Raw genomic sequence first — 25,688 nt, 5'->3', positions numbered from 1 at the left:
ATAGATATATTTTTCTGTATCAATTGACTATGAATTTGGCAACAGCTCAGTAGATATTCTGTTCTGACTGGTGAAACTGCAGCCAGTGCTGCAGAAAATATTTGAACACAAGCAAAAAATATTTTGCTTTAATGGGGTTGTGCTTGTCTAATGAAAGACACTTCAGCATTAACACAGATAGCTTTCCATTCAGCTCCTTTGTTTGGTGATTAGAACCAATTGGTTCTAATTGGTTGTGCAGGGCAGTTATTCTCCATTAACATTAGCCAGCACATTCTTCTGATATCCAGCACAAAAGAAAACTACAAGAGCTGCTGCTTCTTATCATCCTGCCTACTGACTCTAAACTGGAATGAGTTGTATTATTTAATAAATTGCACAAATAAGTCAACAGTCTTCTTTCTCAAAGCTCGGTATATCTTCCATAAAGCTTTGGATAATTTGGTTTACCATTTCTGCTTGGATTTTGCTGAAAATTTATTTTGAATTTAACTCTTAAGCAGCTGATGTACTCTAGATTAAAATGAGAAGAAAAGTAGAAAATTATAGCCATCTAAAGGACTAAACAATGGAAATGTTTAATTTTTTTTTCTCCAACTGGTCAACAGTCTACATTGATCCTACAATTTTATACAACTGTAGCATTTTGTATCCCAGTCATTGGGAAAGAAAGATTTGTTTGCCCCATTTTGTTTTGCATTTGAATGCAAAACCACTGCAATTACAGACACAGATGTGTGTTTAGTTTTGTCAGTTAAAAAGAAGAACATAATGTTGTAAAAGATCCTTGTTTGGGGGGGAAAGTAACAAAAACAAGTGTTGTCAGTTCAGTCCATTCAACTTCTAGAGTAGGTTGTTGGAATTTTCATCAATTTTTTATATTCAAAATCTTTTTTAAAAAAAGCTGTTTGCACCAACGCAAACAAAAGAATTCATCATTAGAATCAAAATCTTATCTGTATAAAAAAGAATTATTATTAGTTTGGCAACAGTGATAACATTTCACAGTCAAATTATGTAAAGTTAAAAAGAGATGTGCATTAAGTTTCTAGGGAATTTTCCTTTCTCTCTTGTCAATCTCATTTCACTTAGGTGTGAACCATCAGTTTGGGAGGGCTTTCTGTTGCAAGATTTCTGAGAGAGAGAGGACATGATTTATATTTAGAGTAAAGGTTGAGCTACCCCCAGCCTAGGCCTCAGATATGGGCCTCGGCAAGGCCTTTGAAACTTATAACGCAGTTAGGAATTAGTTTGTGATGCAGTTAGAAATTATGTTAAGGTGTAAGGTTAAGCTTTCTGAGTGTAAATTAGTATAGATCTGCAGTGTGAAACTTTAGCCACCTTAAGACAAAGACAAACAATGTTTGCTGGCCAATGACAGTGTGCTCACAACTTGTAAACTATACTGAAGTGTATATAAACTGCCATCTTACAAACAATAAACGGGGAACATAGCATTAACCATATTGGCTTGATCTGCATTTGCCCTGTCCAGCATTCCCTATTATTTCAAAACAGAACAATAAAACAAACAACCTAATAAAACCCCCACAGACGTGGGCTATTTTTTAATTAATTTTCTACTTCAGGGCATGGTGAGCTGTAAATTTGCTTCTTCTCCAAATTTTGCAAGTACTGTCTAAACATCAAACTGACTAGATTTATCACCAGAATGAAAACTGGATGAGTGTTTCATCACTTCGCAGAAGCTATGATGTGTACCTAGCTTCAGGGTTAGCATAAGTTCATATGTGGGTGAGAGGCGATCATGAGGTACAATTTCCCTTTACTTTAGCTGGGCTTTCAACACCATCTCCCACAATTGCTAGACAGTAACAGGAGTAAAAGATGTTACAGTTTACTGGCCTCAGAGGGCAGTGGTAAATAGGGAATACTGGTGACATATAGAGTACAAGGATGACATATCCAGTTTAAGAGTATTATAAGGGACTTGGAAGAGGTTTTGGAGAGCACAATTATCAAGTAGGTGAAAAATGAAAAGTTCTGCCCCTGTGGAGCATCAGTGCAACATCACAGGCTCATGCCTGCCTGTCTGGGAGCTGCTCTTCTGAAAGGGACCTGGAGGCCTTGACCCATAGAAAGTGAGTATGAGCCAGCAATGTGTCCTGGCTGTAGAAATGGACAACAATCAGTATCCTGGACAGTATTCACAGGGGTACAGCCTGGACACTGAGAACGTTTTCACACTACTTGGCACCTATGAGATACCATCTAGGTACTGCATCCAGCCTTGATGACCCCATGCCCACCCCTCCCAGGAAAGCCACTGACAAACTGAATCAGGCTTGGCAGAGAGACCTTAAACTGGTCAGGGATGGAGAAGTTTTCCTGGGTGAAGAGGCTGAGGGACTGGGACTTGCTCATTCTGAAGAAGAGGTAGCACCAAGGTGAACCTAAAAGCAGCTTCTTAGCACCTGTAAGGAGTTCATCAGAGATAACGTTAGGCTCTTTACTGTGGCACATGATGGAAGAATGATAGGCAGTGGTCACTAAAATAAACAAGTAAATCTTAGACTGGATAGAAGAGAAAACCTTTTCTATTCAAAGACATCAAGCAGCAAAACAAGTTTTCCAGATATTCTGTACTTGAGACTCTGTCCTTGGAGATGTCAATATGAAGTTGGGTAAGTGCTGAGCAACCTCTTCTGACCACAGACTTGATGATGCTATGAGAAGGAAGTTGGACAAGACACTTCCTGAAGTAATTTCCAACCTGAACTTTCCTGTGACTTCTGTATCTACTGTATGAAAGAACAGAATTAGAACACTATTTACAGAAAATATTGTTATTAAACCTTACATTTTTAGCCAAAATCAAAGTTATATCCTTAAAATTTGCATATAGAACGATATCTGTTGGCATAAATATATTAGCTCCATGGAATTCTAGCACTGGTCTCAAAATACGTGTTTTAAGACATGAATAAGACTTTTTTATTCTCTTCATCCACTATAGAATGAAGTAATTAAAATCCATGCAAAATACCTGAGAGTAAAGTTCAACGAATATTCACAGCTTGATAATAAAGTCTATATAAATAACAAAATCTACTAGTTCTCAAAAGTGTTTTGCACATAGCAACATTATATAGTTTTTGGTAATCTGGAGTTTTATTCTATTTCTGTGCATGCATCTGAGATTTTGTACCATTTTTGGGTGCTGTTGTAAGTAAAAGCATTTTTTTTTCATGGACTGTTCAGAAGCCTTTTACAGTTTTCTGGATTTACAGAGCTAGAATTAAATATACACAACTGCTATTAAGATCTGTACCTGGAGAACTATTAAAGGCTAAGTATTCATTTTCCAGTGTGCCATTGTAGTGGAGTCAACTGCGCAATAATAATGAGATTGCTACTGATACAGCTGTTGGGAGGAAAGGATTAAAACGGAAAGATTTGGTGAGCAGGTAATAGTTTCATTCAAAGGGGCCTTGCAGTTGGAAGGGCTAAGAATATTGGTATGAGAAAACACTCACTATGCCTATTGCTGATTATCCTCTGTCTGTTTTGAGAAGTAGAATTTCTGCAGAGATAACATAAACGTTATCAGATACTTGAGAGGCATTTTTACAGACAGGCTTGAGCCTCCTGCTGGGAGAAAAAGCTCAAAAGCCCAGAGCTTGTAAAAAGCACAGAAGCCTTTTGATAAAATGGGGCGAGCAGTGAATCCACCCCCCACTTCTGCTCTGGGCTAGGATGAAATAAGCCTAAGGGAGCCTGTGTCCCCAAGTCTCTCTGCTGTCCAGCATTGTTAGCAAGGTAATGAAACAAATCAGCTCTCTTCTTTTCAGTTCTGGCTTAGTGGTCACCCTGGTTGTCTGAATGTGTTGATTCACACAATAATTAAACAATCAGCTGTATGGGAGAAAAGACGTGGTATTAGACACTCGCATAGGAGCCTACTAAAATTCATAAAATACTTGTATGTTAACTGTAGCTTCACAAATACATTTGAATAATCTGCAACATTGAAAAAATATATTTAGAAGTTGTCAGCCTTCAGTAACCCCCAGTAAGTGATGATATTCATGATCTTTTGAGTTGAAAGTTATTGCTGATCAAGAAAAAAATTGTTGTATTGAATTATTGTGTTTAATAGCTAATTTCTGGCCGATATAAAAGGCAAGTGCATTAGGCTGATGTAGAACTCTTGAAATACTCTGCTTGCGAATAGAGTTTGTTTATGGACAAATCAGTATAGTAAAATACATATGCAATATTGTCAGTAAAATGTCCTTTATATATGCATGTAGAATTTTTATTCAGCCTATATTTAGTCCACCACAAATGCAGGCAGACAGTTTTTCCTTTCACAATTTTGGGCTGCAGGCCAATGTTAAGTTCATGGGTCCCCAGACTTAATTAGGAATATGTCTGATCATAATAACTGTGAAGTCTGATTTTGTCTATTTGTGGCTGTGGATCACACTGTAAACCTATCTGTGGAAACAGAGCAAGTAAGCATCTTGAGCTTCTTGTTCAGTGCCAAGATTTGATCACAGCTACTGTTATGTCAAAAATTGCAGAAATCCTTCCCTTGAGTAGCCTATGATCTAACAATTAACACTAACAATCCTCATGTTGACGTTCCTTCTATTTTTAGGTACATAACTAATTTGCATAGTACATTTTTATGTGTTTCCCTCCCAGGAGCTATGGAGTACATCATTATACTAGATGGGGTTAGTAGCATAGTTAAATAGAAAATAATACTAGAGATAGACATAATATCAGTCTTTTGCATTAGGTGTGACATTTACAGTTAAACCTCAGAGTAAACAAACAAAATACCTTGAGGGCTTCTGGGTCTCTGACCACTCTGCTTGTCAGAGAGCCGAGTCCTCGAAAGCCGGATAGCGTAATGAAATCTTCCTCTATGAAGGCGGGACGGCTCACAGGCGGCTTTATTTCCAGGAGGGTTTATTGAGGAACAGCAATTCAGGGAGCGAAGGGAAAACAACCACTCCGGGAGGGAGCTCGCTCTGAGAGCGCCGAACAGGGGGCGGAATCGGGATTATAACTGGGACAAGAGAGGGAGGGTCCAGGCATGAAGCGTTCAGTGAAGGAAGGCTTCGGGGGCAGAGTCAGGGTCGAGTGGCAGGGTTACAACCAATGAGGGTAAGGGGAAAGAGCGGCTTCAGGGAAGGAACCAATGGAGGTATAAAGAACAAAGAATTTTCTAGCACCAAGGGATGACAGACATACTGATTGATAACAGGGGAGGCGGGGAACTACACACCTGTCACCTCCCAGGGTAATTCGGGGGGACAGTTTCCCAAGTCCCCTCCCACATCTCCCCCGTTCTTGTTAATTAAATAAATATTTGCCAAAGTCTTGGTAAGCGTCTTTTTGAAGATGGTTAAGGCAACTGAAATGAGAAGGATAATTATGAAAATCCAAAAGAGTCCTTTTAAAATGGAGGCTGCCCACCCGGGAATGCCCCACTGCATCAATAGTTTGTGGACGGGGTCCACAGCCGAAGTTTCCGTTTTGATGTCCTGTACTTCGGTCCGGATCCGCTGGATGTTGGCTTGGATGGAAGTGCTCCGTGATGTTAAATTGAAGCAACACAATCCTTCGAAGTCCTCGCAGCTGTGGCCATGGGCGAGCAGCAGGAAATCAATAGCCGCTCTGTTTTGTAATGTGGCTTGCCTGGTGGTTTGCTGGTCTGCCAGAAGATCGGAGAGGGCGGCAGACGAGGCGTTGGCATGCTTGCTTATCCAACACTCCAGGTGAGAAAGCTCACCGAGGGCCTTAGCTGCTGCATACCATGGTAAAAAGATGGATACAGCGACCCTCTTTGTTTTTCCCCAATCGTAAATTTCGGAGTCACAATTTTCGTCGAATTGAGCATATGATCTTTTGGTGCGTGCCAGTTGTCTTTCTTTTTTCCAATCTAGAATTTGAGTTCTGTTTGGAGTGAGGGTAGCAAGCTTGCCAAGGCTGCATGGGCCTCCCTGGAGCCGAGATGGAATTCCCGACCATACTCTGTCCCCACAGATAAGAAACATCCCCCTGGGCAATGTCTTGGGATGAGTGGATGAAACCGAAATCACCTGGCTAGTATAATTGCACCAGGTTTGGCTGTTATATTTTTTACTGATAGGTGTTACATCTTTCCGGTATGTGTTTTTGGCCAAGTCAATTCCGTGCCAATTTTGACTTGGCCTCCTATAATAGAATTTGACACAATATCTAGCTGTGGAGGACCCCAGTAAGTCCAATTCTTGGGGTTCCTCTTTGCTGTTGGGCAAAATTTTGGTCCACTCATCCCAAGTATCGACCGGGTTAGGCCTCCTACCCGTGGTTCGGAGCAGGTCGGAATTGGATACCGGCCGATCATCAGCTACCAAGGGGACCCCTACCAGGCAAGTGGACAGGGGATTGTCCACGTTGCCCATGGCCAGACATAGGTTATCCTGCTGCAAGGACTTTGCCAGCGTGATCCAGACGTTTTCTTTCGGCTGTGGTACCACCCAGCCATCTGCTACATGCAGCCACAGGAGGATGGAAAGCGTGGCTGCAACCAGCTGGGCGCAGTGGGACATCTTCTGTTGTTCCTTTTGGGTGAATGATGTTTTGGCAGCCATCCTAGTACTAAAATTAAACAAAACAATATTACCAACATACATTTGGTTCCCTCCCCTCCCCCAGCTCCCCCTTTTGGGTTAAAATAAAAATAAATTTCAGGACGGAGGGGTAAAGGGATGACGGGTTAGGTATGAGGGTAGAGGGAACGGCACAGGAGGGGATGGGGTGGCGGAAGTTGTTAAGTCTTGCAGAGGTAGGTATGTCCTTGTGATGAGGACCCGGGAGACGATGTTGGGTGGTCTTCCGGTCCTCTTCTTTTTTCTCCGTCGCCACGCCACTGCATTATCTGGTGGTGATTGTGATGGGGTCGCTGGGTTGCTCCTCGCTGGGGGGTCCGTGGTAGTGCTCTCCAGGTACGGTTTGACGTATTTTCCAGGAATCCATTTGGGACCCTGGGCTGTGGAAACACAAGCGTACCCTCTCCCCCACGTTATCAGAGGGTACGGCCCTGAGATGATTTTTGATTCTGGGTCTCTGATGAGGACTGGCGGACGCTCTTTCAAAACTGCCCTGGTGTTATTGCAAAAGTGTCTGAGTGCAGGGGGATTCGGCTCCCGGTCAGAACAATTTAAGAAATTAAGAACATAAAGTGCCTTGCATAATCTTTCAACTGGTGTCATGGCCAGAGCCGAATCGTGTTGTTGTTCTAGCAGCCTTTTTAACTCTTTGTGGGAGCGTTCCACTATTGCCTGTCCTGTGGGGTTATGGGGAATGCCGGTGGAATGGGCAATTCCCCATTGTTGTAGAAATTGTGCGAATCTTGTCGAGGTGAATCCAGGCCCATTGTCCGTTTTGATGGCTTTTGGGACTCCTAATGTGGCAAATGCCATGAATAGATGTTTGATGATATCTTTTGTTTTCTCACCAGTGTGGAGTGATGCGAACACGGCCCCAGAAAATGTGTCTATGGACACATGCAGGTATTTCAGGCGGCCAAAAGGATTATAGTGAGTGATGTCTGTTTGCCACAGCTCCAATGCTGCCAACCCTCGGGGGTTTATCCCCGTTGGCAGCGGTGGAAGGGCGAAGGACTGACAGCTTGGGCATGTGGCTAGTATGGCTTTGGCTTGTTCTTTTGATATTTTAAATTGTCGGGCAAGGGCAGGTGCATTTTGATGGAAAAACGCATGGCTGAGCCTTGCCTGTGCAAAGATGTCTGGTAAGGTTAATGAAAGTGCAGGTGCAGAGTAATGAGATGTCATTGCAAGGAGGTCGGCCATCCGGTTCCCCTCTGCAATAGCTCCTGGCAGGTCTGTGTGAGCCCGGACGTGCATAATATAATAGAGTTGCTCTCGGTGGGAGATCAGCCAGATTAATTCTGTGAGCAAATCGAATAACTGTTTGTTTTGAACTTCTTTGAGCAGGGCGTGTTCTGCCCGTTCTGCTACCCCGGCAACATAAGCCGAATCTGTTACCAGATTGAAAGGTTGCTGAAATTTTTTGAATGCTCTCACGACCGCAGCAAGTTCTGCGATCTGAGGGGAACCCTCAACCAGTTGGATGTCAGACTCCCACTTCTGACTCTCCGGGTCCTTCCAAGTGATCACCGATTTGTGGGATTTTCCCGACCCATCGGTGAACACCGTGAGAGCACCTTTAATAGGTGTTTTATTTTTGAATGACTTTGGGGCCAAATATAACGTGTCTTTGAATATTTTATGTTTAGGGTAATGAATGGAAATTTGTCCAGGGTAACTGTCTAAAGCAATTTGCAAACTTTCGTTTGTCTGAAGCAGGGATTCCAATTGTTCCAAATTAAGAGGTAGGTAAATGCACGCCGGGTCACACCCTGCGAGGGTCCGGAGGCGTTGTCTGGCCTTTATTATTATTCTAGCCATCAACTCTGCAGGAGTTGAAATAGTTTTCGCTGGCTGGTGCGGGAGAAACAGCCACTCAATGATAAGGAGTGGGTCCTTCCGCCCAGCGTCCCATTGAAAAAGCAGACCATGGAAGTTTGGGCACTTACCCAGTATGGCAAGGGTGACGGGAAGGAGCCGATCCACACGGTGGGCCTGACGGGATTGTATGGCCTCAGCGACTCTCTCCAGGGCTCCTTTGGCGGCAGGTGTTAGCTCGCGAGGGGAAGCTAGGTCGCCATCTCCTCGTAGCAGGTTGAAGAGCGGCGCCAGCTCCTCCGTGGTGAGTCCCAGGAGAGGTCGGATCCACGTGATGGTACCGCAGATCTGCTGGAGATCCCGCAGGGTCCGTGGGTCGTCTTTGACGGTGACAGATTGGGGCGCGACAGTCCTTCCCGTAATGTGAAAGCCCAAATACTTCCATGGCGCTGACAGCTGGATCTTTTCTTCGGCAATTTCAAACCCTGCAGCTTTAATGGCCTTAACAGTTTTGGAAAGTGTGATCTGCAGATAAGCTTGTGTTTCAGCGCAGATCAAGACATCATCCATATAATGCAGGATGATCGCTTCAGGGAACAGCTTCCTGATCGGCGAAAGCACCTGGGCCACAAAAGTTTGGCAGAGCACTGGAGAATTTTTCATTCCCTGGGGCAAAGTGGCCCATTGGTATCTCTTATAAGGCTCCGCCCTATTGATGGAAGGGACGGAGAACGCGAATCTGGGGGCATCTCCGGGATACAATGGGATGTTGAAAAAGCAGTCCTTGATGTCAATGACTGCGAGCTGCCAATCCCGGGGAAGCATGGAGGGTGAGGGAAGGCCAGGCTGCAGGGGGCCCATGTCCTCGATTACCTCATTGACCCTGCGCAGGTCTTGGAGCAGGCGCCATTTGTCTTTGCCAGGTTTTTTAATAACAAAGACAGGAGTGTTCCAGGGGCTGGTGGAGGGTATTAAATGCCCCAGGCGGACCTGCTCCTCTACTAATTCATGGAGCGCTTTTAATGTCTCCTCCACAAGGGGCCACTGGTCCACCCACACTGGAACATCGGTCTTCCAATTCAGCGGTGGGGAGGTGCGCTCCGCAGTGGCCCATACTAAAAATCCCATGCAGGGCTAGGGATATCGAGGCGGGCACCCCATTGGGACAAAATGTCCCTGCCTAATAACATGATGTTAGATGAAACAACAAAAGGCCGAATGGTGGCAATCTGTCCCTCAGGGCCCTCCACACTTACCAGGTGTTTGCTGCGCATGGAGTTGACAGCTCCTCCCACTCCGGAGATTGTGCCACAAGGGGGCACCAACTCCCAGTCGCGGGGCCACTTTGACCGGGGTATGATGGTGACGTCTGCCCCGGTGTCTGCCATCAGGTCCAGTTTGATGGACTTTCCCTGAAGCGATAAAACAGTCTCAATCATTGGTCTGGATTTGCAAACATTTTGTGTGAGGAAGACAAAATTGTCTTCCCCGGAGTCATGTCCAGCGAAATAGTCCTGTACTGGTGGATCGGTGAGGTCGGCCACGTCGAGGAGGTACATGGCAGCGAAGGGGAGCCCCTTGGTGATGGTGCAAGGTGGTTGATGGCAGACGACTGAGACGGTGACCTCGGACCCCGGCTGAAAACACACCACTTCAGGAACGACGGTAACACGGTCTGGTGTGAGCCTGCAATCTCCGAGTATTAACACTGTTACCTCACAATTACGGTAAGGGGGTTCCAGGAACCCAGCGGGAACTCTCACCAGGTCCTCATCCTGGAGAGTCACAGTGATGGAGCTTTTGAGGACCCGGTGAGTGTCTGAATCTAAGTTGCGGATTCTACGGAAGAGGCGGAGCCCGTCGTCGTGGCTCCGCCAACCCTCCGGAACTGTCCGCTGGGCCACCGGTCCTCCCGGATGGTGGGGAGGCCTGGGCGCTGTGAGGGGCCACTTGTTGTCCTTGCGCGGCCCCTCCCCGCGCTCCGCGACCCGTTTCCCGCCTGCTGATGGTAGGGCATCGGGTTCCTGGGTATTGGTCTTGGGGAGGGTGTGTACGAGTAGTGTGGTTGCTCCGGGGGCCAGTATGGGCAGTTGGCTTGTATGTGGCCCATCTGGCCACACCCGAAGCACCGGATGGTGTTCATCGTCAACATCGCCTCCCCAATCCCCTTACTTACTGCAAGGGCGACAGTGGTCTCGGTGGAGGCGGCTTTCGTGCAGGCCTCCACCATCTGTGCGATGGTGGGTTCGGGGTCCTGAGGTAAAGTCCTTAATATCTTCTTTGTCTCGGCTGTCGCGTTGGTCATGGCCATCTTTCTCAGGAGCTCTTCCCTCGCTGCAGGATGGTCTATTTGCCGGTCGATGGCCTCCCTCAGCCGGTCCACGAATTTTATGAAAGATTCCTCTGGGCCCTGGGTAATAGCTGAAAAGTTCTGGAGCGGGGTTTTCCCATCGGGGATTTTTAACAGTGCCGCTCGGCCGGCCTCCTTGATGTCATCTAGGACCTCCGTGGGTAACAGTATTTGGTCCTCTGGCTGGCTGAACTCCCCCTCCCCTGCCAGGGCTTCTATGGCTTCCTCTCCCTCTCCAATTGCCTCTGCTAAATTGTGTTTTTTCAGAAGAGGCTTGAGGAGCTTTCTCCATTGAATGTCCCACAATAAAAGCTCGGTGGGAGTGAGCAGGGACTTGGCAATATATTTAACGTCATGCTGGACCAATGTATGGCCCGAGAAAGTGAGGTCTAATACATTCTTAAAGAAAGGAGAGTCTCGACCATAGTCTTTGGCAGCCTTCCTCAGTTCTTTAATCTCCACATATGGGAGTTGCTCCCAGTGTGGCCGCTGCCCCCTGGTCCTCACCACAGGTGCTGCGAATGGCCCCAGATCTTTTGCGAATTCCAAATCCCCATCCTTAATTGCCTCTGCCCTGATCCGGGCCCACCCACCTCCCGGCCTAGGTGTGGGCCGGGGGCTGTCGCTGTCCTCATCCTCATCGGAGGACGAGGCAGGACGAGCAAGGGCTCAGACCTTCCCCTTGGCCGGTGGGCTTCGGTGGCATGAAGCCCGGCAGGCCAAGATGGCCTGCTTCCGGCCAGGCCGACTTCCGGTTCCGGTGGAGTGGGAACCAGAAGAGGCCTGAGGGGCGGCGTGGCCAGGCTCACCCACCGGGGTGTGGCCTTCCGGCAGGGGGTTCCCTCCCACAGGGGCGTGGCCTTCCTGCAGGCCGGTCCCTCCCACCGGGGGCCCACCCAGGGGTGTGGCCATGGGGGCTGGAGGGGCGGGTCCCGACGACGTAACAATCGACGCGGTGGTAGGGGCGGGACCCGACGCAGGGGCGGCACTCGACGGAGGTGGAGCCTGAGGGGGACTGGCAGGGGCCCGAAGGGAGTGAGGAGGTGGAGAGGAGGCGCCATTTTTTCCCTCGGTGGCGGGCTGCTCGGCCATGTGGCCGGCGCCATTTTGTGAGGTGTGGTGACAGAGATCAGGAATCGAATAACATGGTTTTAAACTGGGTACAGGGGTTTGAGGGCTTTGGGGAGAGGAAAGAGTCGCACTGGGATGGCCAGTCCCAGGACGAGGAGAGGACAGAGTGGGGCGGGGAGCAGCAGGGAGACGGTAGCAGCCCTGTGCCTGGTTATGGCAGGGTCTGCTGCCCGACCCACCCTTAGGGGAAACCGAGTTAGGAGTGGGGGGGGCGGGATGAAGGTTAGGAGAACCGGGGACCCAACTCTCACCCTTTTGTTTAAATAAAGTGTAAATAGAATGAAAAAGTGGAAAAAAATGCCCCACAGAAAAATTCCCCTTTACTTGTAATGCGTATAACAGTTTCCCAATATTTCCCCAGAAAATAAGAGAAGAAAAATCATCCCTGGAGGTGTCAGGGAAGTTATCGAAAATAAGATTAACAAAAGCCTTAAGGTCCCTCTTTTTAAAAGAAATGTTCCCCGAAACAAGGGAGGATTTAACGTGGAGGTAAAAATCCCGCCGGGCAGGAGACAGGCGATTGCCCATTCTCACTGCAGAAAAAGGAAATCCCCAAAGAGACAAAGAGAGAAACGAAAAGGAAAAGAGACAGGGTCGGGTGCCAGACAGGGCACCAGGAACTCACCACAAAGAAGACCGCTGTCAAAACGAAAAAGCCTCTGAGGGGGAGAGGAAGCGCTGCAGGTCTCGTCCCGTTCGGAGTCTGCTCCCAAACTCGAAGTCGAACCAGGACGAGGTGTCTGCAGCCCGCGAGGTAGGCGATCTTCTTCAACGAAGAGCAGCCGCTCGTGGAACTGGCGGCGAACGGCGCTTTTCGTCCTCGGGCAGCCGGATCACAGAGCCGAGGCAGCCGAGGAGACGCTCTGCGGCTGACTCCTGAGAGGGGCCAGTCTGTTCGGGCGCCAGTTGAGGGCTTCTGGGTCTCTGACCACTCTGCTTGTCAGAGAGCCGAGTCCTCGAAAGCCGGATAGCGTAATGAAATCTTCCTCTATGAAGGCGGGACGGCTCACAGGCGGCTTTATTTCCAGGAGGGTTTATTGAGGAACAGCAATTCAGGGAGCGAAGGGAAAACAACCACTCCGGGAGGGAGCTCGCTCTGAGAGCGCCGAACAGGGGGCGGAATCGGGATTATAACTGGGACAAGAGAGGGAGGGTCCAGGCATGAAGCGTTCAGTGAAGGAAGGCTTCGGGGGCAGAGTCAGGGTCGAGTGGCAGGGTTACAACCAATGAGGGTAAGGGGAAAGAGCGGCTTCAGGGAAGGAACCAATGGAGGTATAAAGAACAAAGAATTTTCTAGCACCAAGGGATGACAGACATACTGATTGATAACAGGGGAGGCGGGGAACTACACACCTGTCACCTCCCAGGGTAATTCGGGGGGACAGTTTCCCAAGTCCCCTCCCACAATACCTTGTAATACAAAACAGTCTAGAAGCCATTGTGTTAGAGTGTATTACTGAGTTTACAGGTACTGTGAGACATTGCTAAATTCCTAGGTTTTTTTATTATTATTTGGTTTGGTGTAAGAAGTCATACCTTTCTCTTTAGTTTCCTTTGTTTTAAACAAATTACTTATTAAAAAAAAGGTAGATGGATGAAAAAAATCTGTGCTACATTGAATGGTTTCTTAAATATAAACTTCATATTAGAGGTAATTGAAGATTTTGTTCATTACTTAAGAAGTTTATCATTCCTGAAGTCCTGAAGGGAAGAACTTCAATTATGACACTAATTTTTCCAAAATTTAGTGTCTTCAGCGTACACATAGATGCCACCTTTGGCTCTCCTGTAATGGAATGAAAATTATATTCCAGGAGAAAATAACTCATGGTGTCTTGTAATGAGGCCTTTATGGCATGATGCCCTTATTTCCCGGAATTACATTTCATGTCCCTGCTATATTCTTATCAAAAATCCTGAACTATTTTTTTTTAGTGTTTCCAGTAGTACAGGTATTCCCTAACTTGTTCTCTAAATTTATCATTTGTTCCTGCCTAGTGGCTATTTAGCTCCAGTTTGCTATACTAAAGGACTACAAACAGTAGTAGTAATATAATCTGAAAGAGCTCATTTTTGGGTTTCATGGTGAGAAATGTAAACTTCAAGATCAAATAATGCCTCTAGAGTTTTCTTCCTGAGATAAGCCTGAAAGAGTAAACAGGTATAAAACAATCACTAGAGACTTGAAGTGATTCATGAACAAGAGCTAAGGACTTAGTGCAGAGGTAAAACAGACACACATTTACTTGCAGACAGAGTATCAGTTACTTTTGACAGCTATGCTTGAAAAATCACTGCACCAAACTGACTGCAGGTACACAAGGCAGACACCTACATTGGGGTGCAGTGCTAGTAGGCTAATGTCTCTTGAAGAAATGACAAAAAACTATTAATTCTGAGGCTAAATTGAGGTATACTTTGCTCATTTAACAGGTCTTATGATACAGTGCTCACTGCTTCACATCTGCTGTTGCCAAGGAAAAGCTTGTTGACCAAGGGCTGACCAAGTGTATTTCAGTGAATACATTTCCAAGCATTACATTTCTGGTGTCTCTGTGATAAAATATGCAAAATGATGCAGCTTGAAAGAAACTAATGAGCAGATACATGAACTGAATTACAAAGCAAATTTCAGGAAATAACTTCTTTCTAACACAGGCAGAATTGGGTAATCAGTCACAGATGACAAAGGCAATATTGCTTTTCAGGGTATGTACTGCATTGCAGCATAATTAACACCTAACATTACAGAGCTCTGGAGGCAATTTTGCTACAGTTAAAGAAAAATATCAGTGATTTCAGACCCGGTTTGTGAACCCAAAATCTAATACCATTTCTTCAGTGCAATAAGAAAAAAAAAAAAAAAGAAAGTGAATGCCTCATTCCTTGGTGCTAGTTACCTCTTCTTTTAAGCTTACTTAATTGTAATCCCTTCCAATTCCTATTCTAATCTTAGACGTTTCTACATACATTTTATATGTAATCTGTCTTTCTCTGGGACATTTACATCACAATCTATAATTTAAGAAAAATGCTTAATTTTCTCTTCATTTGGACTCTGAAATTTGTCCATTTCTTTACAAGCTTGATTCCTGGATCAGTTATGAGCTGTCCCTTGGAAAGCTCCTAATTTTTAATAGCTAAATTAATGTGAGGGTTTTTCCATCCTACTTAAAAGAGAAGTTCAAAATTTCAGAGAAAATGGAATATCTGACTATCAGTCAAACTGCAGCTTAGGAAGGGGAGAATTTCCCCGTGTATTATTTCTTTAAATATTTAATAGAAATTTACATAAATATGTGCCAAAGGAGGTTGATCCTAAGTTGTGATGGTCTAAGAGATCAAATAATTCAAACTGTTCATGAGGTTCTTTTTGATATATGGCAATATCTTAAACTTGCAAAAGTATCTATAAGTTGAAAAATTGAAAGGTATGATTTCTTACTTGAAGCAAAAGCACATATTGCATGTCTACAGTGAGATCTACTGTGAAATTTAACAATACTCACTTCTATTTATATACCAAAACCTCATTATGAGTAATGAAGTCTTAGAGACTCAAATTTTGGTACACTTTTTGCATTTACAAAGATAACACAATGAATGTCTTTTGTTTTTTTTTTTTAAGGTGATTTCCAAAACATTTCTAAAGAAGTTATGCTGATAAACATTCTGTATAGTACTTTAAATATTTAAGATAAGAGTTTTAATATTTTTAATAGTTAGGTTTGTTAAGACAAACCCTCAGAATTCTATAGCATTTACATTTTCACATATTTGAAATTGACCTAGATCTGTCTACTCATGTATCTGATTTATTTCAAGTTCTTAGAATTGTAAGTGTTCAGGTGGCCATCTTTGGGACTTATTCTTGTTTATCTAATTTTTTACCTTTTGTTTAATTCAAGAAAGAAAAGACGAAGAAGAAAAATAAAGTTCCTGTCAGAATAAGGGGGCTTAGACATCCATTCTTCCTGGAGGGCAGGTAACCTCTCTCAAACAACTCTCCACCTTTTGTTGTCAATGTATGACATGCTGCCAATTTGTGCCAATAGCACACCTCTGTAATTAACATTACATGAGCTACTGAACAGACTTGAAATGTTTTTGTGTGAATGTTTACACAGCTATGTATGCATGTATTTTAAACATATGACTAAATTTACTTAACCTGCACATAGTTAAGAGCTGGGAGACCACTTGAGAGTCGGATCCAAAGGCTTCTCTCATCAATATTCAAGTGTGAATATTGATTAAACATCATATTTAAGGGTCGTTCACCAAGCTACCTTTCTGTTTTAACTGTAGAGTTCCCAATGATATATGAACAGAATGCAAAGCAAAGTTCTGGGAAAAAAAATGACAGAAAAATGAAATCTATACAGCTGTTAGTATTTCATTCATAGTGTAAAAAATATGATGTGAGGGTAAGCTTCTTCTTCATTAAGTCCATCTAATCAAGGACCATTTGCAGTGTCAAAGGCAACAAGTAAAGAGGGAGGTGATAGCCAAAATCATATGGAGACATAAGCTTAGTAGATCAAGGACAAAGGATACATGGTCAAATATTAAAGTCTCCAATTACTAAGCAATAGGCTATCAAGAAACTCAACACACACCTTTGCAGAGGGCCACGTGATCATTTTTACTGATAAGGAGGGGGAAATGAAAAGAATATGGGGATTTGAGATATTCAGGTGACATTTGTGGGTCCATGCAAAACTTACGGAGAAATTTTTAAGCAAAGGGACATGAAAGAACAAGTTGCAGTAGTTTGGTGAAACTTCTTATTTCTAATGCTGTAGCTCTTGAAGAACAACCCTGTTTCTAACCAAAATACCAAAGACCATACCAAAATTTTCTGGAGGAATTGCCTGTTCTCATAAGAAAAAATTTTTTTCTCATTCAATATATTTGGCAGTGGAAAATAATGAAAATAAAATAATGTAGTGTCAACAAGAGAAGCACTGTTTAAGTTCATTGAAAGGAAATATTTAATTATTTGACAGAAAACAAGTATCAAAGATCTTCATCTCTTCTATCTCTCTTATTAGTGGTGAAGACATACATGTATATCCAAAATATGCAATTTAAAAAGCTATATAACATCAGGGAGCTTTGTTCCTGTGTTGAAGAATACATTTGTCTTTGTAGTTTAGACTTTTGTCATTTGTTTGTCAAATGACAAACTCATTTTTTTCCTAGTGCAGGAATTAATAAGTTCAGTAAAATTTAGAGTTTTGATATAAAAGAACAATAAGCCTATATAAAATTATATTCGTGAAAATTGAGACAAACATTGCAATAGGATTTTTAGGTGGGGGGGGCAGGAGGGTGAGTGGGGTGGGGTTTTTTTAATTTTTTTTTGTGTATTTTACTTTTAAATTTTTTTTTAGGTGTTCTATGTAAACTTTTCTGGGGATAAACTGAGACAGGACATGTTTTACATTCTTTCAGACTTTGAGCAGAACATGTTGCTTGTAAAACATTTTTCAGTCTTTGATTTTTGGTGTTGAGACTGTAAAGCATTCCAATGGAAAATTTTTTAAGAAGCATTTACAATATTAAGAAATGTCTTAGAAGATAGTTTGTAAAAAATATATCTGTCACACAGTATTCAATTAGAATTTTGCAACCATGTCTACAATTTCAAAAATTTACCATTTTACTCCATATTCAAACTCCTTTAAATCTGTAATTCTTTCAAGTTTTCCCTATCTTTCTCATTACCAATTACTTTATTGATATTGAAAATCCACTTTCTCAAGTTTTTTTTATGTCATATAACTCAAACCACTTTGAGTTAGAGTAGAATATCCACCTTTTTAGATTTTAAAATTGGTAGATGTGTGAAGTTGAACTTTATCTATCTCATGTCCCAGACTTTAGATGCAAAATGGAAGCTTTCTTATAAAAACAATTCTCATCCTACAGCTGTAACTATTTTCTTTCTGGATCTTGTCAAAGTTATTGATGGCTTCATTTTTGAAAATGTTCATGTACTTTATAAAGTGAATGACTGACTACTTTGCTTCTGCTGGTTGAACAAATTGGGAGGCAGTGAACAAATATCTAGCATGCAATTTCTGTTGCAAGCACTTTTCTTCCACTATATTTTTTAAAATAAAGAAATAATATTAATCCAATTGTGCAAAATTGAACACCTTACAGAATCTTCCTGGAGGTTTTGTCTTTCTTTATATCCTCTTAATCCTCTTTGTGCAGAAAAAGTTGAGTTATACCAACAGCACTGGTATTGCTTAACCATGAGTAGAATCTATTTGAATAATATGAAAACAAATGCTCCTGTTTGAGAGTCAAAAGTGATCAAAAGCTAGTTTCCCTCATCTCTCCTGATCTTTGCTGGGAAGTGGCCTGTGCTATCATGAGAAATACTAAAAGCAGTGAAGCCAGTGACACGAAAAGCATAAATTAAAAACCCTGATAAGCAATGAAGTATTTACAATACATGTATTTTGTATGTCAGTTACACCATGTGGAAAGATGAGGTAAATTTTTTGCAAGAAGCCCTTGTACATTGATTTTAGTATTATTGAAAAATCACTTAAACATGGTAAAAAAACACACCAAACCAAACCAAACATTTACTATAGTGAAGTTTTTTTTTTTTTATTCTGTTATTTATGAACAATACTTGTGTGTTGTGAGTGAACTGGGCTACATTAGTCAAAATATTTTGATTCTATTAATTATTTCTAAAGCCCTACATGTGATTACATGGACAAGCCATTTTCCCAATTAAACAGATTTTTAAGTTTTCATATTCTTGCATTTTAAAGAGCATCTAGATCACCCTGAAATAAAAGGTGAAGATGGGATGAGTTGCCTAGTCTGCAGATTAGTATTTTTTACATCCTAGAAAGACCCATGAGATTCCCTTACTGTCTGGAATCGAGTTGCCTACAATTGACAGTATTCATGGTTACAAATCTCCAGAAACCTACGAACTGCAATTTTTATGTTTGTTACAAATTTCCATGCTTCCCTGTTTTAATGTCTCAAATTATAGTGTGGATACAACCTTTAAAGTGTTCCGTGAGAAAAAGCTCTCTCAGTTATTAATTCAGTGTTGTAGTGTGAGTTGAAATATATTTTTTTCAAAATTTCCTATTGTGAATGTTTTAATTGTTCAGCCATGTTGAAAGGCATTTGATGTTTTAAGGGGAAACTAATGAAACAACAGTGGGACTGAAGGAAGAGAAGTTTTAATTAGCACTTTTATTCCCATATTTGAGTATGTTCTGTCATGTCATTGAATGTGACACTTTACCGAAAACTAGAATATTTTTGTTGAGCAAAATGTGAATGTTCATTTTCATGCACCACCTCATGGCTTCCAGACTTCTGAACAAACTGTACACTGACTGGAGGACATTTTTCTTTATGCATGCAGCATTTTCCATTGTCATTATTATGCTTCACTTGTAGTTTGGCAGTGAGCCTATGGAGCAGCAGTTAATAAAATAACTTAATTCTTCAGTTTCACAATCCTAAATTAATTTTCTCTCACAGTGAACAGAAATGAAAGAATCAACAATTAGCAACTCATAAGAACATCCGTAACTGTAATCTTAGTTTTATGTGACGTACCTGTTGCTTATTTTCCATTTACTATTGCTTGTTCCCAGAAAATAGAGTCCAGTTGTATTATTGTTCTAAATGTAGTGCTCTTAGAAGTGTATAATAAGTATAATTTCAAGTTAATATAATAAATATAATTTCAAGTCTGTTTATTCACAGGATGAGTTTACTCCAGTGAAAAATATGAAATGGATGATCATATATTTTCATAACTATTTTAAGACTCAGGTTAGTTAACAAAATGTTCTTGTGAACATTTTATACCCATACTTCAAATCTGATTCCTCACTGACATCCCATTCCTGCCCATGTGTTTAGAGTCTACCTTTTCTAAAGCTATCTGTGCTCTTTAACGTGCTATTTCATCAGTTCACAGAGTGTTGTGGACTTCACAGCTACAATAAAAATGAAGGTAAGACTCAGGTTTCAATTAATTTTAATCTCATACAACAACAAAAAATCCTACTGGAGTGAAGATAATAAGTATATAAAAACAATTCATTTGGAAGATGGTAGACAACACAGTGACAGCACTTTGTGGTTGTTTTTTCTGTTTAATGTGTAGACTGATGTTAGAAAATAGTACAGTTTGGAGTGAATATGTCACGGGAACCATACCTAATATTTTGAAAAATGAGCTAGCACTTCTATAGTGTAGCTCACAATCATCATGTCCTGAGGGGAAAAAAAAAAAACATGGGTCTCTCATTTGAAGATTCATCATGTTTGACTCAAGAATACTCAGATTATAGATCAATCACAATATGAAACACAGGAACATATGTTAAGCTGAAATCTAACAGACTCTTAAATATTTCAGTGTCATGGTTTGACACTGGCACAATGCCAGTGCCCCCATGAAAATGTGATCCTTACCTTGAATGCTGTGAAGTGGAATCTAGAATAGAGCAAAGCAGGCCCAAGCTTAATAACAGGAAAAAAACTTTATTAAACTACTACTATTAAAGAAAAGAGAAAACTAAAGAAGAGGGGGGGAAAAAAACCACACAAAGATCAAATGAAAACCTTGCAAAACATTCCTCCCACCACCACCCAACTCCAACAAACTACAGTGAGACACAATCTGGACCTCAATCAGGTTTCCACCCTCCAAGCAATCGATACTCAGTCCATCGAGGGAACAGAGTCTCTCCTGTGCCACAGACCCCCCAAGAAACACAGCTCCACATCCTGTGTTTCCATGTCACACATGGCACCGCCCGGAGAAAAAGTTTGCCATGGTGATCTTTCTCCTTTCCATGCACAGTGCTCTCACCACCAATGCATGGATGGTCAGACTGCCTTTAGGATTTTTCCTTTCAAGGATGCCCTGCCAAGAGGGGAGAAAACAACAGTTCAGTTTTTCATTGTTTGGGACCACAGTCCCCCCCCATTTTCCCCTGGGGCCGAGGGCTCAAGAACAGAGATCTTCTTCTCTTCTCTTTCCTTTCCAGGGCAAGGGGGCGCCACCACAAACCCCCTAACCTTTTCTCTGTTCACTCCACTTTTGTCTTTTTCCCAGCTGAAGCAGGTCTCTTGACTCACTGGCATCCTCCCAAAACACAGTCCCTCTTGACGGAGAAGATTTGGTTCAGGTTGTGGCTAACACGGAAAAGTCCAGCCAAAAGCCACTCCTTGTCCCCCTCCCATCCAGAATTCTTCCTTCCAACATCCCATCCTAGGGTCCAAGGTGTCCCTCTTCCTCTCTTTCAAACCGAGGAGGGGAAAGGAAAATTCACAAAGCTTTCATTTCTCAAGGAAGGGTTAAAAGTCCGAACTCCCAGGATGGCTCGATGCCCGGACATCCAGCAGCTCCCACACAACTGGGCACCTTGCAGCTCCCCCCGCTCCTCCTTCCTTGCGGCTTTCTCTCTCCCTCTCGGGAGAGGAACTCTGGGGGGGGAAATGGAGACATCCCAGATTTCTTCCACCCTTCCATCTGCAGGGGCCAGCCCGGTTCCAGTCCCTCCACCCTTCGGAGTTACCTCCATCAGGCCATGGGGGCTTCCCCTCCCCCACCCAGCTCGTGGCTGGGGGGGGAAGGTCTGCACTGCACGCTGACCGGAACCAAAGAGAGCGAGTTCCCCTGGGAATTCTGCTTTCAACCCCTCTGTGTTCTCAGAGGCGTGTCTACTTTCAATTGGTCAATATCTAAATTGACCCCTTCCTTCCGGAAAAAATTATCTTTCCGTGTCAAACCACGACATTCAGAGAGACTTATAACCACGAATACTTTCTGGCGCTTATATTTACTATCTCATTATTCCTGCTCCATTACTTTGAGATACAGCCCTATAATAGATATTCTGGAAAACACATCTTTAAGAATCCAGCATGAGCCACTTGTATCAAGTTATTACATTTTTTCAGTAGCTCATTCCTTACCAGACTAATGACCCCAGATTCAGACATTTCAGCTATGCCTAAACCATAGAAGCAGGGCTAACACTCTGGAGGCAGTACTTTGCATGCCACTCCATGACTGCTCTGCTTGCTGTCACCTACAGGTGATCCAAAGCCAAGTCCCACAGGGCAGCCAGCTGCTGGCTGTCTCTAGGTGCCTGGATAGTGTAATAAAATATCCACCTAAAGACGAAAGGACTCTTGAGCCGCTGCCATGGTTTGCTTGCTTCTCTCTTATTATTTCCAAGGATGGCACATCCATTACCTCTCTGGGCTATCTGTTCCAATAATTCACCATTCTTATAATAAAAATATCTTCCTTGTATCTCATCTAAATCTACCCTCTTCTAACTTAAAGCTGTTACCCTTTGTCCAAACAAAACAGGTCCTTAATCGTTCTTAAAGGGCCCCTTTAAACATTGAAAAGACAATAAGATCACCCCAGAGGCTCCTTTTCTTCTCCCCTCTATCGTGACAGACAGGCCTAGGCTGTATGCAAAGATAGGAAGGCCTGCTTCCAGTGTGAACAACCACTCTTAAGACTTTGCAGCTGAGGTAAAGAAAGCATGGGCATATTGGAAGCTCTTTGAAAGAATCACTACTTGGAAACCTCCACTTTACTAAGACTTTGTGCTGTAGAACTATTGAAATGCTCATTGGCACTGGCATTCAAGACACAAGTGTCTGTAACCTGTTAAAGCTTTTCTTTGCAAAGTCTGATATGGATTATATTATGGGTGTTCTTACCATGGATGCACAAATGTAAACCTCCTGTGCTTAGAGATTTGATCAAAGAAAATGTTCTTAGGTAAAACTATTTTTTTTATTGTTTTAACTGATTTGCATGGGTTATTGGTAGTCTCATTGCATGAGGAGAGGGCCTTGAGGAAAAAGTAGTTCCATGTTGATATTTATTGGACATCAGTGACTAAGGAATTGATGAATGAATATTATGAGATAAAACTTCAGAGAGGAGAAGCAAATTAGCAAAGAAATATGCAAGTTAGAGAAATCTGATTATATTATCCAAAAAATATATAGGCTTGAGAGATGTCAAGAAAAAAAACAACTTTTAGGATTAAATAGAACAATGTCTGGGCAATAGGAGCCATAGCATATAAAGTAAATTTAAACAGGAAAATTCTTGAATTTAATTTATCCATTTGGATGAACAACTGATGAAATCTGAGAGAAAAACATAGCCAAATAAAATGTGTCATTGAAATAAGCATTGATAGTAAGAGGGTTTTAAAATCATGGGGATTAAGGGTTAAAAGGAAAATTAAGCTTAGTAGGCCCTGGAAAAATAAACACCCTAAGCACATGAAGAAGTAGTACTTGCTAGAACTGCACCTGTGTAGCTAGTACATGATAAATGATATAATTGTTAAATGTGATGATTGTCTAGTAATTAAATATAATTACTGTTTAATCATAAGAATAATCATGAGAAACTGTGGCCAGGGACCTAACAAAGATCACGAGAAACTCATATCAATGTATACAATAGAACAATATAAGTTTAATAATTAATATGTAAGTTATATAACGATAGAATATAAAATATGTTCAGCTCGAAAGCCATGTTGGAGTCAGATTTGGGTTTGTACCCCGACTCCCAGAGCTCTTAATAAAAGCACCTGCATATAATCATATCCCATGATTATGTGTGTTTCTGAACACTAACAGCATGACTAAAACAACTTCAAGAATTGAAACATAGCCCTTAACTTGATAGAAATGTCTAATTACAACAATTGGGAATGGATGCCAGCATTTCTGAAATGAAGATATCCAGTAGGAGATGTGAATGAAAAAGCCAACCACTAATCCAGATTTATACACTTCTATATTAGCAAATCAACTCATAACAAGGACTATCAGTTTAAATAGAAATATATTTAAATATAGATTAAAATTTAAATATAATTATGCTCATATTTAAAATACACTGCCTTGACTTCAACTAAAAATCAATTGGCAATGTATTTTGTGAACTGGAAAATTCTTAATATTTTCAATAATTATTCATATTTGAAAAATTGCTTTCATATGGATAATATTTCTCTCCTGAATAGTAGGTATGAAGAGCACTGCAAAGGTACAAGTTTTAAAATGTCTGACTGTGGTGAGGTGATACTGTTAGGATGAATTTAGCTGCTTAAACCACAAGCACATCTGAGACTCAAGTGCCCGCTCTGCATATTGACTTTTGTCAGGATGGGATCTGAACATACATATTTTTCTCTATAATTTAGAGAAATAAAACTGAGATACTGCTATGGGCAGGTTCCCAAACATGGACTCCTGGAAATGTTAGAGATTTATGCACCCCATCTTGTGGGAACTCAAAATGTCTCTCAGACATTTTTAGAGGTTCCAGGCCTTGGTCAGAAGCATTTTAGACCCTGGCAGACAGCTGAAAAACAGCTGTGATTTTGAGTTTGAGCCATGGAATGAGTTACCAACTTTGGAGGTGGAACAAGCAGTCACAAAAGGTTAGATAGTATAGTAAAAGTAATTACAAAGTAGAGGGGAATTTTTTTTAGTATTGTACAGGGAGGTTTTAACACTTGTACAGGAGGGTTTTTACTTTGTACATGGGGGTCAGAAGTTCTAAGATGGAGGAAAGTGGGCTGATCCTGTTCTTCCTCCTTCCTTTTCCTTGCCTCCGTGTTCTTGGTGATGTTGGTACTCACAGATTAGTTTAGAGTAGAAAAGCACTTTGTAATATAGGTAGTAGGTATTGGGGGAAAACTATAAACATGTAATACGTAATATATCATATAAAAGATAGCAGCAGCCCTGGGCAGGGGGAGAGACGAAGAAGACAGCAGACAGAGAGGATGTCAGTGTGTGTGTGTGTGCCTCTACCCAGGCCGCTGACCAAGCAGCCGCAGCCCACAAACACAATCTGTTAGATAACTAGCAATAAACTGCCTTGAGACCAAACAGCTAAAGCCTGCAGAGTTTTTCTTTGGAAGCACGGGTTGGAGGAGGAATTTCACCACCATATGAGACCCCAGAGCAAGGCTGGGGTTCTCACACCATCTGAACAGCATTCTTAAAATAGCTGTTTGAGCATAATGTACAGGCTCCCTAGTCTTTGGTAGCAGTAGCATCCAAAACTCTAGTATATTAAAGGCGACTTTATTAAAAGTACCTGGGAAATAATTTCAAAATAAAAAGAAAACAGACTGGAAATTCTTCAGCAATTGGATCATCATGTGCCAATCTGTGTATTTTCTTTTAAGTGACCCACTTTGGGTCTTATCTAAGAGCAAATTTTCTTCATAACCTTCAATAGGACAAAAGAATGTTGCTTTCTATAATATTTCCACTTTCACCTTGAAGTTTTCAGAACAGTCTGAAGTTTTCTTGTTACTTTTCCCCTTTCCAATCACTTTTAGGGTTCATAAACTTTTAATTGCTACTGCTATGTGTAGAATAAATGACCCTGTAAATTTATGAAGAATTTTTCAGAATTCTTATCTCTGGTCAATGAATCTGTTGGCACAACCTCCCATACCATGTAGTTCACCCATGCAAGGATTAAAAATTTATATCAGTGTAAAGTATGACCATTCTTTTTTACCAGTTACGTTATAGGAGATAATTTTAATAGGTCAGAAGTTTGGAAAACCAAAATGCAACAAAAGAAATCATTATCTTTCCACAGACACACTGCTGGCTAAAGTTGGTCTTTGAGTTTCATTGTGATTTTTCTGCTCAGCTCTAATTAATGTTTTCTGCTA

General features: G+C 42.1%; 1 protein-coding gene across 1 annotated transcript; it reads right to left on the bottom strand.

The window, feature by feature from the left end:
* Positions 1-4,861: 4,861 nt before the first annotated feature.
* LOC146768308 (uncharacterized) lies at positions 4,862-13,316 on the bottom strand. Its single transcript, XM_085571650.1, has 2 exons — positions 12,554-13,316; positions 4,862-6,618 (listed from the first exon to the last, which is right to left on the bottom strand). Exon 2 carries the CDS (start codon positions 6,609-6,611, stop codon positions 5,253-5,255), a length of 1,359 nt encoding a protein of 452 aa, XP_085427776.1. The 5' UTR covers positions 6,612-6,618; positions 12,554-13,316; the 3' UTR covers positions 4,862-5,252.
* Between the last annotated feature and the right edge of the window lie 12,372 nt (positions 13,317-25,688).

The sequence above is a fragment of the Lonchura striata genome, chromosome 2 (genome assembly GCF_050655825.1).
Source record: "Lonchura striata isolate lonStrDom1 chromosome 2, ASM5065582v1, whole genome shotgun sequence".
Lineage (NCBI taxonomy): Eukaryota > Metazoa > Chordata > Aves > Passeriformes > Estrildidae > Lonchura > Lonchura striata.
The sequence above is the reverse complement of the archived record's forward strand: the minus strand, read 5'-3'. Positions and strand labels throughout refer to the sequence as shown.

Excerpts from the sequence above, each read along its gene's own strand:
- LOC146768308 (XM_085571650.1), bottom strand. The coding sequence starts at position 6,611 with ATGGCTGCCAAAACATCATTCACCCAAAAGGAACAACAGAAGATGTCC.